Source organism: Ambystoma mexicanum, chromosome 1p (assembly GCF_040938575.1).
Source record: "Ambystoma mexicanum isolate Mex_15411 chromosome 1p, UKY_AmexF1_1, whole genome shotgun sequence".
Classification (NCBI taxonomy): domain Eukaryota; kingdom Metazoa; phylum Chordata; class Amphibia; order Caudata; family Ambystomatidae; genus Ambystoma; species Ambystoma mexicanum.
The window spans coordinates 1,082,835,842-1,082,854,874 of record NC_090921.1 but is presented as its reverse complement, the minus strand read 5'-3'; the positions used below and the strand labels follow the sequence as shown (position 1 = coordinate 1,082,854,874).

The 19,033-nt window shown below is 50.9% G+C and overlaps 2 protein-coding genes across 9 annotated transcripts in view; one reads left to right on the top strand and one right to left on the bottom strand.

The window, feature by feature from the left end:
• The window catches only part of METTL25B (methyltransferase like 25B), a 278,862-nt gene extending 263,852 nt beyond the window's left edge, over window positions 1–15,010 (bottom strand). For 2 of the 7 annotated variants that reach the window (XM_069604626.1, XM_069604622.1), the window contains exons 1-2: window positions 14,527–15,010; window positions 541–598 (exon numbers count right to left, since the gene is read on the bottom strand). Coding sequence is in view for 2 of the 7 variants with exons in the window: in XM_069604619.1 (XP_069460720.1) it covers window positions 14,527–14,535 (9 nt within the window). In the remaining 5 variants the exon portion in view is untranslated. The remainder of the gene's footprint in view (window positions 1–540; window positions 599–14,526) is intronic. The other 5 variants (XM_069604641.1, XM_069604639.1, XM_069604636.1 and 2 more) reach the window with 3 other exon arrangements.
• Window positions 15,011–15,042: 32 nt separating this feature from the next.
• The window catches only part of ISG20L2 (interferon stimulated exonuclease gene 20 like 2), a 57,548-nt gene continuing 53,557 nt past the window's right edge, over window positions 15,043–19,033 (top strand). The window contains exon 1 of one of the 2 annotated variants that reach the window (XM_069604648.1): window positions 15,043–15,196. The gene's annotated coding sequence lies outside the window, so the exon portion shown is untranslated. Of the gene's footprint in view, window positions 15,197–15,819; window positions 16,051–19,033 lie in introns of those variants that run through there. The other variant, XM_069604649.1, reaches the window with a different exon arrangement.

The following is a 19,033-nucleotide window of genomic DNA, read 5'->3' as shown; positions in this document are numbered from 1 at the left end:
AAGGAGTAGGGAAAAAGACAAGAAAATGCATGGAAACGGCATAAGAGAGACAAAGTGAGGAGAGGATGCCAGAAACTTCCTGGAGGGAGAAGAAGAGCAGGACAGGTGGATAGAGAAAGGGAACCGGTGGGAAAAGAACATAGGAGGAAAAGCAAGGGAGGGAAACAGGATGCAAGCTCAGCAAGGAGGTGAACGAAATACTACCCTTAGAGGTTCCATCTACATTTAAGAGTCTTATGGCTGAGCCTGCTCAAGACAACCTGAGGCACCTGGCCGGTGGTACTATGAAGCAGTAAATCCTGGGAGGATCAACTTGACAATGAAAGATCTCAGGAGGCCAAGAAGGATCACAGCAGCATCCTGACAAGAAAGAACTCAATGGCAAATAAATAAAATAAAAAAATAAGGAAACACTTTAAACATCACAGGATATATGGCTGTTTAACCCACACAGGCTGACAGACCTTACCCAAACTAGACTGCGGCCAATAAGACAATAGAGAAACCACATGAAACATCACTATTTTATTTTACTCTTACCACGGTTTCTTCAGTTGAGTCAGTTTATTTTAGTGGAGGCCTTACTCCTTCCTTGTTTCTGCAGGGATAGAAATAAACACACAAGTAAATCAGGAAATCAGTTTTGGGTATTCTGTAAATCCCTTGGCCATTACAGAACTCCCCTTTCCCTTGAAGGTGAGAAAAGGGGTTTAGTGACCTGGAGAAACAGGGCATTCTTTGAGTGGAGGATACACATTACGTGGCCAATACAGTACTCCCCCTTCCCTCAATTGGAGAACAAGGGTTCAGTGGTATGCAAAAGCACAGTATTCTGAGTTGACGGTACACACAATTGCTGGTTTAGTTCCTAAGCATTAACTGCAAGGACGTCTAGTCAAGGTAGGAAATCAACTATAAGGGAACAAAAAGGCAACGTTCTAAGATTAATAGAGAAATGTATCACCCAATAGTAGTTGAACTGCAAACAGACTCTATAATTTTTCAACATGGAAAGCAAAGTTTGTAACAATTGATTGCTAGTATGAATTGAAACAATGAGATTTTTGCCCAGCACAAGTAACTGCCAGTCAATATTGTGCATGGTCTACTAAACACAATAACTGCTATTCTTCAAAATATTAATGGTGTCTGGGTATGTTCAGGCCCCCTCCCTGCCCCCGTTTACCTAAACAGTGGGTGACGTCCCCGTCACAACAAGAAGCCGGAGACTTGACACTGCCGAAGAGGAGCACCGCCGGGCTCAAGACGACCCCAGCAGTACCGGGTGGGAGCACCAAGAATCCCGGAAAAAGAGGGAGGCGTTCTGCGACGCAGTGTATCTTGCAAAGGGTTGTGCTTCGCTGCGGCGGGTGCAACCGCAACGGGCACTGAAGGAAAAAGGAAAGCGAGGATCCCGAGCGGATAAAGCAAACCACTAACCCATCAGGGATTCATTATTATGGACCCACTAAACAAACTGGGATTTACAAATAAACCCTTTAAAACGGCCTCATGGAAACCTCCAGTAGCCCACCAGGGAATCACAGTTATAAATGAACGCCTCCATACAGGCAATTATGACCCACTATGCCAATGCCAGCATTGATATTTGGGGGGGGGGGGGGTTGAGAGGAATTCCCCTAAAAGCAGTACATGGTCCAGGTTGAAATGCTGCAAGACTGCATGGAGAAAGGGGGGCGCTGCTTATAAGCCCTCCTCGGCCCTTACCAAGCCTTTCCCTAAAACACGCCCTGGAGCAAGGTAGACGATTCGCCTGGGGAAGTAACCAGTCATGGGAGGGGGTGGGGTGGTTAGGGGCGTCTGTGAATGGTTTAGTGTGGGTAAGTTGGGTGAGAAAAGGAGGCGGAAGAGAATGTCAGAGAGACCAGAGAAGGCATGCGCAAAAGGAGTATGGAGGCCGTTGGAGAGAGAGGGTCTGTCGAGTGTTGTGTGTGAGATGTGACTAATCCAAGGAATTTGTGCCTTCTCCCCAGGGGGGAAGCCCTCCCCATCCCTCATTGTGAGGATAGGGAGGTGAGCCCACTCCACAAGACCCTCCCTAGGAGTCAAGGCAAGTGGGACCTCACCTGGAGAGACTCCCTCTTTGGGGACAAGGACTCCTGTTCCTGTGAGGAACTCCCTAAGTCATTCCCGTTAATGGCATATATGGGACTGTCAGATATAAAAGAACATTATGGAATCCAAACACTTGGTTAAAGAGAAATCCATAATATGTCACTATGAGCAAAAAAGAGGATCCGTCTCTTTAAGTGGAACATGCCGATGAGGGGCAAAAGAGTAAGCAGGGGAAGCCCCCTGACAGCGTCACAGCCGAGAGATGTGGTGCCAAAGAAGCCGCGGCTTTCAAGTATTCCGAACGCGTGACTGAAACACTGGAGGCCCAGTGTTTACATGCATGGGAGAACCGAGGAGACGGGCAGCCAAATCCTGGTGGTGGAGTGACCACCACAGTTTCATCGTGGGCAGTGTGCCCATCCAATGACACCGACCACCACATTGGAGAAACAGCGAAGTATCCGGTAGCCCGCAGCTAAACCAGGTCAAGGAGAAGGGAAAGACCGAGGGCCAGATGCCGGCGGTGTTCAAGAGGGTGCAAACCAGAGACAAGGAGAAGAACCAGAGTGAGCGCTGTTCCAGAGGACGTTCCCCTACCGACCCAGAGGTAACAGGGAGGACGAGAGAACCATGAGACCACTGGGGAATCGTTATACATCAGAAAAACTTGTCCCAGTAAAACTGACAAAATGAGGAATAGAAAGGCAATAAAATGGAACTGTAACAATGTGAGAAAGAGAATCCAGAGTAACCATGTAAGCGACAGATAAGCATTGAGTACAAATAACCTGGGAAGAGGGTAAAGTATCCCATAAGACAAGTGCACCGTGGAACAAATAAGAACGGGAAACATATGAATGCAAAGTGAAGGCCACTAGAGCCTATATGAGAGAATGGCCAAGTAAGCTACCGGAGGAGAGGAAGAATGCTGATTACCAGAAAACTCCAACTTAAGAAAGTATAGGTCACAGAGTCCAAAAGGCATAGCTGCCTTGATCAAAGGATAAGAGATCATTTGAACATTGACCAGGGAAATGAGTAAATCAAAAGCTCTACTGAAGGAGTTACAAGATCTGGTACGGAAGGTGACGAGTGACTATCTAAAAAATATTCTATTAAAATAATTTTACTGTGCAGAAGAAAGTCTTTGAGACGGGATTTTCTTTTAGAATAGTGGTAGGGTCAGATAGAATTATTTTTTGGGGACAGCAGACTATTCTTTTGTTTATATAATGGACAAGTACCTTATTTATGTATATACGCAGGGAACACCATCATATCACTAGGGATAGATGAACAATTCTCTTATAGTTTAAAAAACATTATCTGGAAAGGTCAATATCGCACCTGGTCCTTCTGGCCCAACACAGAGAGTACGGTGTGTGTGGAGAATGATGATGGAGTAAAAGATACTGATAGTGGGAGTTAGTAGTAGTTGGGAGCTGTAGCTGTAACAGTCGTGAAGAATAAGACTTGAGGGAAGACTGGTAGTAGAGTGATAGTGTAAATAACAGTTGGAATAATAGAAGAGGGAGAATAGTAAGAGTGACAGGGAGTGGGGGAATCTAAGTGGTGGTAGGAGCAGAGAGAGACAGATTGTATAACTGAAGAATAGCAAGAGGCAAGGAAGTGGAGTGAAAGAAAGGTGGGAAGAGAAGATAACTATAAAATAAAGCATCTGTGTTCTTGTTCCAGGAGAATGACTCCCCTGAGTTTAGGGTCCATAGCTTGTCAAAACTACTTTTCACAGCCTTGTGTCTCAGACGTTATCAGGGGTGAGGTCTGCCTTCCCCAGGCTTGGTAAAGTTATCAACACAACCTTTTATACTCCTTCTGGATGGACCACACAAATGTCTCCTTTCTCCTTGTGTTCGGTTTCATACAAAGTCTGGAGGAATGGCTCCCATCCCCACACTGCTGGACTTTCCTAGTTGTCCGGTTTAGCATCAGAATGGCGCCATTCTCCTGTTATCCGTTACAACCGGGGGGTGGGGGTGGGGGAAGACTTCCTTTCCCTGATCGTCGTTTTCTTCAACTTCACTCTTAATCTTGAAGCTTTTGGTGGGGTCCACAACCCTTCTTCTTTGGTCTGCTTTTACGCTTCCCTTCCAAGAACTGCAACGAAGATGACTCATGTTGGGCTCTTATTTTGAGTTCCTGATCCTGGCTTCTCTTTCTTTGCTCTGGCCGACTTGGCTCACTCTGCTGCCAAGTACTGCCACGAGGAAGATAACCCATAGTTTGGGGAAGGTGTCTAACCCGCCTGTGGTTGTCATCTGGCTTCTCTCTACCCATGTCGTGAGGGACACCCTCTCAGATTCTCTTTCTCTTGGTGAGGGCATCTAGCCCTCCTTTGGTTATCAGTTAGCTCCTCTATGTCACTATTGTGAGGGATTCTCCCCCCCTTTGTCCCTTTAATATGCCCGAGGTCTTCGGACCTTTTCTGGAGGTCAGAGGGATTTATTCTGGCAGTGATGATGAAGAGGGGATTTGTATGCCTCCTGCCTCTGCCGTGCCCTCCCCTCACCTAGTGAAGTGCTTGCCCAGAGGCTGTGGGACAACTGACTGCAACCCCTTATTGCGCCACCAGGCGTTCCTTCCAGATCTCCCACACCACCCCTTACCGTGTCTGTGGTCTCGGCACGTCGCCAGGGCTTCCAGGGCCGGCGGGCATTCAATTCTGCAGTGTCTCATTTCCTCTGCGGCTCAGTGACAGCATTCCTGGTTGCCATCTGTTCCTTCCTTCTTTCGGCAGCACCGAGCAAAGGTCTGCTCCTGCAAACTCTCAAACTATAAGACGCAGCCAGCGTCCTTGGAGTGCTCTCCCTCTGGATCGGTAACAGATTTGAATCTCTGGCGTTCGCTGATCACCACACCTGAAACCCTGTGCGGCTGCCCGTGACCATTTCCCAGTGTTCAGACCATTGTCCATCTTTATACAATGTTGCAAGCTGTCCCTAGGCTCATTAGCTTTGTTTCATTTGCAGGCCCTGTCTCGATTACTCCACGGGGCCCGCTTGTCCCAGCATTTCATGACATGGGCTCCTGTGGTTCTTCTTCGTCCAAGTACTTTCAAGGATCTCATGATATTTAGCCGTACCACAGTACATAGGTCTACTGTCTAAATAGAAAGTAGAAGAGGAAAGAGGAGATACGGGCTGTACACTAGATGGTTGTCCTCATCTCCAGAGGGAGGAACCCCTCCCCTTCAGATGCTCCTGCATTATACCACCGCCAGGGGGACTATCGGGTAGCGGCTTCACAGGAAGGGGCTCCCCCTCGGGGGAGAAGTGACAATGCCTAGTGCTTAGTCTTAAAGAGCTCTCCTATGCCAGCAATGAAAAAAGTTCAAAATTAAGTGCAGTTCGTTCCTACGTATCGGGAGCCTGAGCCTTACACATCATTGTTCCAGCAGGCACGCACGCTGAGTGATGGCAGGCCACTGCATGGGGCTTGGATCTAGCATCAAAGGTGCAGAGAAAGGAATAGTTTTGCTTGAGGGCCAACCATGAATGGAGTATAAGTGGGAGAACTTCAACTATCTGTGGTTCCCCACACCCAGAATCCCTGATCCGTCCCTCGAGACCCACAGTCACACCTAGATGCCCCCATTTCTCCCTCCAGGCTTACATGCCCCATCCCTCCATTTACACCTAGATGCCCCACCCTCCCCTCCAGACCAATGCACAGGTGCTCCAGCCCTCCCTCCAGGCCCCAAGTGCCAAATCCGCCCCTCCAAGCCCAGCCACCATTATCCTTCCCTGCGGACTTGCATACCCCTGCCTGCCCCCACTCACAAGCAGATACCCCAGCCCTGCATGTACCCATTCACACTCAGATGCCCCATCTCTCCTATCAAACACACGTTTCAGATTCAAATGCCACTATCCCTCCCTCCGAACCCACACAAAGAAGTCCCTCCATAACTACACCAAGATGCTCCATCCATCTCTCCAGAGCCATAGCCAGATGCTTCACCTCCATCTCCAGACTCACACACAGATGGCACTATCCGACCTTTCTCTGACCCACATCTGGATTACCCATTCCCTTCCTCAGCAGCCACATGCTCCCACCCCTCGCGTAGACCAACATCCTTCTCTCCAGACATACATACCTCAACCCTCCATTCACACCCAGATGCCCCACCCCATCCTTCCCACCAGAGTGCTCGAGCCCTCACTCAGACCCACATGCTCCATCATTCCCTGACATGTCCCCATTATATGCCCTGTATCTCCATTCCAGATCCACAATGTCTCCCTCCGATCCGGACCCCACCAAGATGCCCCATCCTCCCTCCAGACCCATACCATTATACCCTATTCTCCCTCCACACAGCATGATGTCAATATCCCCTTCCTCCAGACACAGACCAAGGTGCCTCAGCCTTCCGTCCAGACCCACACTAAGATGCCCCCCTCCCTCTGATCCAGACCCCAAGATGTCCCATCCCTCCAAGCCCATACAATGCCCCCTCCACATACCCAGATAGCCCCATGCCACTCTCCAGACCCCACCAAGATAGCACCATCCCTCCAATCCAGACCCCACCGGGATGCTCCCATCCTTCCTCTAGACCCATAAGATGGTGCCCCCAACCCTCACCCCAGACCCGCACCAAGGTGCCCCCAGACCCAAAGATGCCTTACTCCCTCCGTTAGATACACCACTAAGATGCCCATCCCTCCATTCCAGACACAAAGATGTCTGAGCTCTCCCTCTAAACCAGAGTTATTCAAAATGTGGGACGTGCCCCTCCACCCCACCACTTCCAGGGCATTCAATATTTTATTTTTTATTTAAAATGGAGAAAAGCAGGCGGCTAGTCCATTATGAGCATGGGGGCGTTAAAACAGTGGTCCCCCTCGCCCATTATGGAGGAGCCAGCCCAGTGAAATACTGAGCATTCCCTCAGCTGCTTTTGCCAGCTGAGGGAGCGCTCCTGTGCTGGCTGAACTGTCAAAGGGAAACAAGGTTTCCCTTTGACAGTTCAGTTCCTCAGCCGCACATGCTCATTGGAAATGCTGGCTGCAGAACTTCAGTCTGTATGTGCGTGGCGGAGCTCCTGCGCCTTCTGCACAGACAAAGCAGGCTGGAGCGGGGCATTTCAGCACACACACGCATGCCCCTGCACCCATTTGCAGGAACAAGGAAATGTTTCTTCCAGATTCCTGTTCATAATGGAGGAGATGGAGCATTGGGGGAGGAAACTTCAGGACCGGGGCAGAAGGGACATTTATGTTTATTTATTTTTAATTTAAATATGTGTATGGATGCGTGTATGGTGATGGTTGCTCATGTGAATGATAGAGTGCCTGCTGTGGGAATGTGTGCATGTTGGTCCATTGAGCCGATTTTGGCGAGGGGTGGAAGGGGAGGGTTGTACACCAAAGGCATTTTAGAAATGCCTTTGTTGCATAATCCCCCTACCCACCTGCCAAAACCAGCTCTCCTTCTCAGGCACTGTGGAGCCCAGGGGACTGGGATAGTATTCTTTTTACTGGACATGTATCATATGTCTAGTCAAAAATACCATGCCTGTCCCCCAGCGACAATAGCAAACTGTTTGGCTTTTTACGCCCATTTTATTTTCAAGTAGTCTCTAAAATGCAACATTTGAACCCATTCTTTTAAAACATTTCTTGGGAGGAGACACACTCGAACTTCCTCGATGGGTCCGTGCTCCCTCGCTATGCTCGGTCCCTATGGCATATTTGGGGGAAATATTTAGGCCCCTCCACTTAAAAAATTCACCAGCTGCCACAGGCCCTGTGACTGTGCTGGGAACGGGGTGGGGAGCCATAGAATAGTGGCGGGCGCAGGGTGGGGAGAGCCCAGGGACCGTGTAGGAGTGGGATGAGGGAGCCCAGAGACTGATGGAAGCAGGTGGGGGAGCTCAGAGACTATACTGGGAGCAGGGTGCAGTGACAGAGCAAGATAGTTCATAACCATTTGGACTTACTGTCCATTTGGCATTGGGGGGGCAGCCTGCCCACATTTTTCTCAGAGGGAGGGGGGCGGCCCAAAAAAGTATGAGGTCCACTGCTCCAGACCCATAACATGATGTCCCCATCCTTCGAGACCCCACCAAGATGCCCCACGATGCCCCTCCCTCCAATCAGACATCAAGATGCCCCATACTTGCTTCTAGATCACCCATACCAAGATTCCCCATCCCTCCCCCTGCTCACCCCTAGATGCCAACCCTCTCCACACCCCTAGTCCCATGCCACCCATCATATCAACATCAAGATGCCCCATCTCTCGGACTAGACCCATACTATGATGCCCCTCTCCCTCCACATACCCAGATGCCCTCAAGACACAGACCAAGATACCCCACCACCTCCCCATTCCAGAGCCCACAAAGATGCCCCATCCCTCAGATCCAGACCCCTCCTAGATGCCCCCAGCCCTCTCCACACACCAACAAGCCCTGTGCCACTTCTCTTACACACACCAAGATGTCCCCATGCCACCCTCTAGACCCATACCATGCTTCTCCATCCCTTCCTCCACACACCATCCTGCCCTGCACTCACACCTAGATGACCCACACTAATGTGCCCCCATCTCTCCCTCCAGATCCACACCTAGATGCCCTCATCCCTCCCTCCAGACCCCACGATGCTCCCACCCTTCCATTCCAGATACAAAGATGCCAGCAACCCACCAACTTTCCAAGCTAGACCACACCCCTCCCTCTCGATTCATACCATGATGGCCCATCCTCCCTCCGGACCCACACACAGATACATATCCCACCCTCCTGACCCTATTCCACCCACACCTAGATGACCCATACGACCCTCCAGACCCACACACAGATGCCCCTTGCCACCCTCCAGACCAACACAGATGGCCCCGTCACTCCACTCCAGATCCCATTAAGATGCCCTCCTCCCTTCGATCCAGACCCACACCAATATGCCCCTATGCCGCCCTCCAGACCCAGACCAATGTGCACCATCCCTCCAGAACAATGTGCCTATTCCTCCCTCTGGACACACATCAAGATGCCCACATACCTACATTCCAGAACCCACTAAAAAGACCCATCCCTCTGTTCCAGACCCTCACCAAGATGCCCCTATCCCAGATACCACCAACCCTGCAAGCCAGAAACCAAGATGCTTCCATCCCTCCCTCTAGACCCAAACCATGATTCCCAATCCCTTGAGACCCACACCAATGTAACCCCAACCTTCCAGACCCCACCAAGATGCCCCACGAGGCCCCTTCCCTCCAGACATCAAGATGCCCCATACATCCTTCTAGACCACCTATACCAAGATTCCCCATGCCTCCCTCCACAACCGATCCTGCCCTCCGCTCACCCATAGATGCCCCAACCCTCTCCACACACCTAGCCCCATGCCACCCATCAAACCTACATCAAGATGCCCCAACTCTCGGACCAGACCCATAATATGATGCCCCTCTCCCTTCATATACCCAGATGCGGTCAAGATGCACACCAAGATACCCCACCATCCCTCCATTTCAGAGCCCACCAAGATGCCCCATCCCTCCGATCCAGACCCCTCCTAGATGCCAGCAACCCTCTCCACACACCAAGAAGCCCTGTGCCACTTTTCTTACCCACACCAAGATGTCGCCATTCCAGATCCCACCAAGATGCCCCCATGCCACCCTCCAGACCCATACCATACTACCCCATCCCTTCCTCCACACACCCTCCTGCCTTCCGCTCACACCTTGATGACCCACACCATTGTGCCCCCATCCCACCCTCCAGACCCACACCAAGATGCCCTCATCCCTCCCTCCAGACACCACGATGCTCCCATCCCAGATACAAAAGGTGCCACCAACCCTCCTTCCATTCCAGATACAAAGGTGCCACCAACCCTCCAAGCTAGACCACACCTCACCCTCTCATCCATATCATGATGCCTCATCCTACCTCTGGCACACCCTCCCAACCCTATTCCACCCACACCAAGATGCCCCATCCCACCCTCTCGACCCACACCTAGATGACCCGTCTGACCCACACACAGATGTCCCATGCCACCCTCCAGACCAACACACAAATGGCCCTATATCACTCCATTCCAGATCCCACCAAGATGCTGGCCCTGCCTCCGATTTAGACCCACACCAATATGCCCCTATCCCAACCTCCAGACCCAGACCAATGTGCCCCATTCCTCCCGACCAATGTGCCTCTATCCATCCCCCCAGACACACATTAAGATGCCCACATACCTCCAGAACCCACTAAAAAGACCCATCCCTCCGTTGCAGACCCTCACCAAGATGCCTCTATCCCAGATACCACCAACCCAGCAAGCCAGAAACCAAGATGCCCCCATCCCTCCCTTTAGAACCAAACCATGATGCCCCATCCTCCGTCCATACAGCAAGATGCCCCATCTCTCCCCCGACCAATAAGCCCGCATTCCTCCCTTCAGACTCAAACCAATGTGCCCCATCCCTCCCTCCATACCCACACCACTGTGCCCCATCCCTCCCTCTCAGACCGACACCAAGATGCCACCACACCAAGCCTCTAGACCCACACCAAGATGCCACTATCTCTCTATTCCAGAGCCCACTAACCCTCCAAGCCAGACCCCACCAGGATGCCAACCCCCTCTAGACCCATACCATGATGCCCCATCCTGCCCTCCAGAATCAAACCAAGATATCCATCTCCACACACCAAGATGCACTATCCCACCCTTCAGACCCACAACTAGATGACCCATGCCACCCTCCAGATCAATAGATACCCCCATACCTGTTCCAGACCGACACCAATGTGCCCCCATCCATTGCAGACCCCACCAAGATGCCCTCATCATGCTCTCCAGACCCACAACCAGATGATCCATCCCTCCTTCCAGACACACACGGTACCCCCCATACCTACCTCCAGACACTCACGGTGCCCCCATACCTCCCCCAGACCCACACCAATGTGCTCCCATCCCTCCCATCAAACCCACACCAATGTGCCCCCATGCCCTCCCTGCAGATCCACACCTCAATGCCCCATGCCACCCTTCAGATGCACACAATGTCCCCAACTCACCCACATCAAGATGCTGATCCCAACCCACACCTAGATGACCCATGCCACCCCCAGACCGACAGATACCCCATACCATACCTGTTCCATACTGACAGACATGTGCGCCATCAATCTGTTGCAGACCCCACCAAGATGGCACCATTCCTCCCTCCACACAGCAAATTGCCCCACCCTGCCCTCCAGACCCACACCTAGATGACCCATCCCTCCCACCAGACCAACAGTGGCCCCATCCCTCCCTTCAGACCCATGCCAATGTGCCATATCTCCCTCAAACCCACACCAATGTGCCCCATCCCTCGCCCAGACCCATGTGCCCCTAGCCCTCCCTCCAGACCCACAGCAATGTGGCCCATCCCTCCACCAATGTGCCCCTATTCCTCCTTTCAGAACCCACCAACATGCCCCATCCATCCCTCTAGACCACGGGTGCACAACATACGGCCCGCGGGCCAAGTGCAGCCCGGCATGTTTTTCCTGGCCCGCCAGGATCAAACACTTTGCTAATAGAGTGTGGGCCGCAAGCAGCAATGTCTGCCCTCCATTAGAAAAGTCTTTTGTTTGACTTGGCGGCCGAGAAAAACAGTGACCCTCTATTGGTGCAGTGCATTCACTATGTGGCTCTTGCGAGTCACATAGTGCGTGTGCTCCACTGATAGAGGGCCAGCACTGGGCTGGTATGGAGCAGCTTGTTGGCGGAAAGTCATTTCAGCTTCGCCACGCCAGCCGCAGCACGTGTTTTCGGAATGGTCCTCTGCCTGCCTCCACGACTACTAGGTAAGTGTATTCTTGGGGGGGCATGCACTGCTGTGTTAGCACCCTTATCCTTACCAATAAACCACTGACTCCTAGTCCTGAGATGTTTTGTAGCTGTGTTCGTAACAAGCACTGGATGCATAATAAAGTGTATGTCTATTACCTTTCTTATGTTCAACTCTTTCCTCTTCGTTACCCGGTCCCTTCCCTACAGTAGCTCTAGTAAACAGCTGTGACAGTGTCCACATGTACCTTACAGATCCTCTGCAAGTAAAGAAAGGGAGGTGAGCCTGTGATGGTCTCTGCTGGATAGTTATCAAGGCATGAAATTAATTCCCAGTGTTAGCAGCTGGTATTGCCCTTGTATGGACCGATACTTAAAACAGTTATATGGGTTTAGCAATGTCTAGCCAAGTCCCTGCATCATTTACAAGTTAATGCTTGCTATCTTGTTCCCAAATATTCAGTCCATTTTCCAGTGCATGACAAGACACACTTGCTGTTTGCTGCTTACTGGCATCACAGGCCCAACACTCACATTGTGTGGCATGTTTAGCCAATGGGTGCCTTCTAATGCACCCAATAATGAGCTATTGCCATATTCGGGATGCTTTGTAGGTGGAAGCATGGGCAAAATCTTCTGCGAGAATATTTGTACTCCCCATTTTCATGTTCAGAGTATTTGCCTCTTAGGGAGTAAAAGTGGCTGGTACACAGCTCACCATTGTTTTTTTTTCAAGTCCCTGGTTACAGAGGAGAACTCTCCAATAGGCACATTTGAAAAACAAAAGGTGGTTACCCCTGAAAGACAAATATGGATGGAGCAAAACGGGTTTTCGGCAGTACTCCAGACACAATCATGAAGTAGGAGTAGTTTATGCCCTATTTAAATTTGGGAGGACACTTATTTATCAGGGAGTAAAAAAAGTTATTGCCATTCTCAATGGGCGTACTTGATAAGCGAGCACAAATGTTTTAACTGTAAAACATTTCTTTGTACCTAGTTATTCATGCATGTTAAAGGATACTTTTGTTTTGCTTCCTCAGATCGTATAATAATAATAGTTTCTTGCTTCAGCAAAGAACAGACCTCCCTCCCCCTGCCTTTGCTCACAGCTGGGTTTCCTGCCAACTTCCTCTGTCCCTCTCACCTTTTAAGAACAGACCTCCCTCCCCCTGCCTTCGCTCACAGCTGGGTTTCCTGCCAACTTCCTCTGTCCCGCTCACCTTTTAATTGCCTCCAGAAATATAGTAGGTGACATGGGATTAGGAACCAGAATATCAATCACAGCTTCCCCTCAAACTCCGTTCCACAAAAGGGGTTAGTGTGGCCTAGCCAGTCTCCAGGGCCTGAAATGGAATCCAGCCCCAAAACAGGGATGGGAATGCTGTTTTTTCCAGTCACTTCACTGAGACATGCCCTTTAGCAGCCTGTCCCAGTGAAATGCACACCCAGCAACCTCGTGGTTGCTGGAAGCCCATCATACAATGAGGTTGCGACCATACTGCACAGCCTGATAAACCCCACCCCCTTTGTCTTGGGCTATCAATATTCTCCCTAATCTATTTCTGTATACTGGGCAACCATTGCTCCCCTCAGGCATGTGACCCTTCCTGTCGGGCTAACTACCACCATATCTCCATTACCCCCTTCCTGTGCAAACTCTTGGAGAAGCTGGCCATCTCCCAGCTTATCCACCACACTGAATTGGTTGGTAGTCTCCATGACCACCAGTCTCGCTTCAGAGCAGCCAGAGGCACGGAAAGCTCACTCCTGAACACCCGTCTAGACTTGCTCACAAATCTCGATTTCAACTCTCCCTCTGTTTGCATCCTTCTTGGCCTTTCCTCTGCCTTTGATGCGGTCAATCATGCCACCCTTATAAATCAGCTCCGTGATACCTTTGGCATCACAGACCTGGCTCTGGGCTGGTTGACTTCCCTCCTCTCGGACCGACCTTCCCAGGTTCATCTGGGCCCTTTTCTCTCCTATTATGCATCTCACTTGCCACCTGTGGTGTCCATCAAGGCTCTATTCTCTCACTTTGGCTTTTCAACATCTACAGTGCCCCTAGCCCATTTGATCCCTGCCTTCTCTCCTAACTTCCAGTGTTTTTCTCCTGAAGGATTTGCCTACTTTGTCCATTATTGCCAATTGTCCTTATGAAAGAAGGAAATTATAAAAATGGAAAATGTTTAGTACAAAATTGAAGTTTGAAACACAAATAAAGACTGGTACACCTAAAAAACGTATTCAAGGTGTTAAATAAAAATTGGGGTTTGAAAGAGCCTACAGCCCTACCCACACTTACATTTCGGCCCACTATTGGCAGTATGTAAGGTTCATTTGGCCCTTTGGCAAAATGAGTTGTGCACCCCTGCTCTAGACCAATACCATAATGCCCCATCCACCCTACACATAACAAGGTCCCTCAACCCCCTTGCAGGCCCAAACCAACATGTCCATGTGCCTCTCCCAAACCAAGAGCAGTTACCCCCAGCCAATAGCCTCTAAAGCCACCCATCCCAAACACACGCTCACCAAACAAATTCCCCTATCAGCCCCCATTGATCAGTAAAACACCACCACCCACTGTCCCTGCATTGTTCATTTGCATAGCCCACCATACCTTGCACATTGAATGGATGAACCTGATTTTTAAAGTAAATGTAACTTTCCGCTCCCACCGTCTCCATCTGGTGTCTTGCAGGACGCCCGAAGAAAATGCCAAATATAATCTCAACCACCCAAGAGCACACAGATTCCCGCTGCTCTTGTAGTCTTTCACCCTTTCACCCACAGTCTTCCCGGTTCCGGCTCACAAAAATCAGGATCATAGCGAAGCTGGTGTCTTGAAGAAACTTTCCCGTATCTCAAAAGAAAAGAAAATGTCCACATCAATCTCAACCAATCAAGAGCACGAAGATTCCGATTGCACTGGCAGCCGGAGCCTTCACAATGCTTACGTCGGTCGCTACGTGAATGGTAGGGACGTGCCAAAGTCACGTGAAGAAGAGTAGACGGGTCGTTGCTATGGTCCGTTTCTCGGATGGGAACTAGACACTACCATGGCACGGAGTCCTCCTTCCTCCATGATTCTCTCTTCGTGGTCTAAGAAAAAAAACGTCGATACGTCATGACGCTTTAAAGGCATTTAGAAAGTGTCGGCTGTTTTTTAAACAAACACACAATGCTATCGCATTTTATTGGGACTTTCAATGTGTGTTTCAATTGATAATGAAAGCAACGCAAGACCTCCTTTTACCAAACGCTCCTTTACAATTTCCAGGCAGCATCAGGTGAGTGCGTGCGATCCAGCGGTTGTAATTAATTTTATATGCATTTCTTTTAGTGTCCATTTATTTAGTTCATTCTCACCCCTTTGTTGTTATATTGGTAAGAGGAGCCCTTTTGCAACCTCTGGGCATGCACGTTGAAGTGCTTCTACTACACAGCCCGTGGTCTGGTGTGACTATATACGTATAATACCTGTGCCTGCTAATGATTGTAGACGTGCTACTTTCTTCAGATGCAGTGCCTATTCTGAAAGTAATGATTCACGTGCTACTTTCTTCAGATGCAGTGCCTAATCTGAAAGTAATGATTCCCCAGGGCTAATGGGTGCAGATCCGGTACTTTCTCATGGTCTAATGACTCTTCAGTGGATAATAACTCCAGGCACAGTGTCTGTTCTAGGTCTAATGGCTTCAGACACAGAAACAACACCCCGATGAATAGCAGCAGAGTCTACCTTTTCTAGCGCTAATGGTAAAGGCCCATTACCTCCACGTCCACTCTTCCTCGTCCCAGTACTTACTTCATGAGGCCCCTGCCTCCGACACAGGACCTTCTTCTATTTCTTTAAATTCCTATAACTCCTCCCCCACATCCACGTCACTCAGTTTAATTTTTCCTGCCTCTGGCAGGTTGGACTTTTTCTTCCCGGTGCGGGGCACTGGGGAGCACCGATTGCTGGCCCCCTGGGGGGGGGCTGTGTGGCGGGGCCCTCGGCTCCCTCAGGTGCGGCGCTGCTCCTGGGCCACCTGCGGGGCTTGGGGTCACAGTTGAGCGGGATTGCCTCGCTCGGTTCTTTGCTGGGCTCCGGACCGCAGCGTGAGCATTGTGTCCCGGGTCCTGCATGGCCCGGGGGAAGGTAAGGAGAGGGGAGGACTGGGCTTGATGTTTTTCCCCTCTCCTCCTGTTTTGGCCATCTTGATTCGACAGGCCTTTTCCTCGTGCTCTGTGTACACATCTTTATTGGAAATGATGGCAAGCACTTGGCAGTATGGGCTAGCCTTCCCTTTTGTTGTGTGGCCTCTCTGCTTCTTGTGGGGTGACAGTGGCAGAGAGTCTTTGAAAGTGCGGGGGCTCTGTTCTGTCGCAGGCATGTCACATACCACCCGCTCCTCAGACACACACAGCACAGGATGCACCGGATGTTAGCTGCATTCTCTGGGGGAAGGTAAGGAGAGGGGAGGACTGTGCTTGATATTTTTCCCCTCTCCTGCTGGTATGGCCATCTTGACTTCTTCAACATGCCGTTTCCTTGTGCTCTGTAAACACATCTTTATTGGAAATAATGGCAAGCACTTGGCAGTATGGCCTAGCCTTCCCTTTTTGTTGTGAGGCCTCTCTGCTTCTTGTCGTGGGGTGACAGTGGCAGAGAGTCTTTGAAAGTGCTGGGGCTCTGTTCTGTCACAGGCATCTCACATACTACCCGCTCCTCAGACACACGCAGCCCAGGATGCACCGGATGTTGGCTGCATTCTTTGCGTGCAACCTGTGAAAACGGCGCAGATTTGGACGCGTCTGCAAGCGGCCTGAAGGGTACCGGCCTGGCATAGTGTACACTTCGGGTTCGAGTCTCTGCGGTGCTGACTCGGCATTTCATCCTTCCTAGACCGACGCATTGGAACGATTTAGAGCTTGGGGCTACCAGCTACTGGATACAGGGCTCAAGCCACCTCTCAGTAATGTGGCGAGTTAGTGGTGTGTTTGGGTCTGTGCTAGCTATGGACGCAGACTCCTTGTCCTGTCCTCTTCCTCTGAACTGCACGAGGGAAGGTCAAAGGAGATGATTTTCTTTTCCCTTGTCCGGCATGGAATTATAGAAAATGCATCATGGAAGTAATGGCCATTCAGAGGGTTCCCAGTGTCCCTTCTTTTAGGGCCTAGGTCCTCCGGTGCTGACGTGTTGCTTTCACGCCTCCTCTCAGACTTGTGGGAAGTGATATGGCACATGGTGGCACATGTCTGTGCTTAGCGGGGGTTCTCAGAGCCCCTGGTGCCGGTGGAGGGGGATGTCACTTCAGTGGGTTTTTCCAGTGTAGGAATACCCCAGGTGGGGGGTTGCCTTTGATGTCTGCTATCCGGGATGGATTGCTTTGCCCTGCTTTGTGACAGTACTCTGCCCTTTTTGACGCCAGCCTGGTGGCTCCTCTGTCGGCTGGGGGGGGCCTGGTCTGCTGGACTTCTGGGCTGTCCTGTATCTTCCTTTTGATAAGTCGGATCTTTTTGTGGGCTGACAAGCATGCTGTTATATTGTGGCGCAGGCATGCTTCAACGTCCTGTGATTTTCCTCTGGTGCAAGTGCAGTGACTGGCGGTTTTCCCTGGCTCCTCGTCTCTATCTTCTCTGAGGTGTATGGGACCGGTGGGGTTCGGCTTCCTGGGTAATGGGCTCCTTCCGGAGGGGGGTATCGGTTGCAGTTCCTGTCTCCTCCTGTCCAGGTTTGCATGGTTAGGACTTTGGTACCCAGCTCACGGTCCAAGTAGTTGGCCATGGGATCCGTTCTCTAGGAAGGATTGTTGTGGGTTACCGTCTTGCCCGTTCCTCTCCCTGTTCAGGGTCAAGTTTTCTACTTGCGGGTGTTCCTGGTCCCTATGCCTTCTAGGATGTGTCAACTGCTTATGGGTCTCAAGACCCTGCACTGCTTGTCTGGGGAGAGTGTACTCTGGATGTTGTGCAGGGGGGGCGCTTGCTGGCTGGTCTGGGCTGGGTTCTCAGAAGGCAGTGTGTCTCGGCTCGCCTGTTGCTGAAATTACGGGGCACGTGGCGTCTTGTGTTTTTTCGGTTCCTTGAGCCCGTCTTCGGTTATGTCCCCTGGTGTCTTATACTCTCTCCCACTGGTTTCCGATATCTCGGCTTTCGTAGTTGTGTTTTCGGTGTCCCCAGCGCTGCGAGTCTCCCTGCTGTGGTGGCGGGGGGTTTCAGGTCTACAGGCTGAGGTGTGCATGGTCCATCCTCCTGTGGCCTCTCTTACTACCGACGCCAGCAGAACGGGTCTACATTAGGGGTCCTCTCAGCTCAAGGGTTGTGAGATCTAGGGAGAGCCGGCGATCATCCAATTGGCAAGAGTTGTGCCATTGTCCAAGCTCTGGTGTACTACAAGGAGTTGCTGGACGGTCGGCGGTTTTGATCCGATCGGACAATACGACAGCCTTGGCATATGTCAACTGCAAAAGGGGTTCCGGCTGTTCCTTGAATGCTCTGGCAGCGCTGATAGGCACCTGGGAGAAATCTCATCTGGTGTCTCTGGTGGCCTCATGTATCAGAAGGGTGGACAATGTTCAAGCGGATCTTCTCAGATGCCGGTTTTCACTCCTTGGCGGAACTGGTCCTGTTGGCCCAGGTCTTTGCAGTGACCTGTGTCAGATTAGGGTCCCCGGTTTTAGACCTGTTTGCATCCCCGGCCTCAGCAGAAGTTCGCCTCTTCTGCTCTCGGTTTCAGGCCGGGGGGATTGGGGAATGGACGCCCTCTCTGTACAGTGGCCTTGGGGTTTTCCTTTATGCCTTTCCGCCTATTCCCCTTCTGCCCCGGGTGGTTTGGCGCATCAGAGTGTCCAGGGTGACTGTGTTGTTGTTAGCTCAGTTCTGGTCCCGCCGGAGTTGGCTCCCCTCTCTGTTGGAGCTTCGGTCCTAGGAACCTTGGCTGATTCCGAGGTGGCCGTGTCCCCTTCAAGGGGATCTGCGGTTGGAATTCCACTGGATGCAATGGGCAGTGTGGCTATTGCTCAGTCTAGGTTGATATCTCAGGGGTTCTCAGATTCTGCAGTTGAGTACATAATGGATGCTCTTAGACCCTCCACTCTGAAGGTGTTCTGATAAAGGGCTTCCCCCTTGGGATCTCCCTCTTG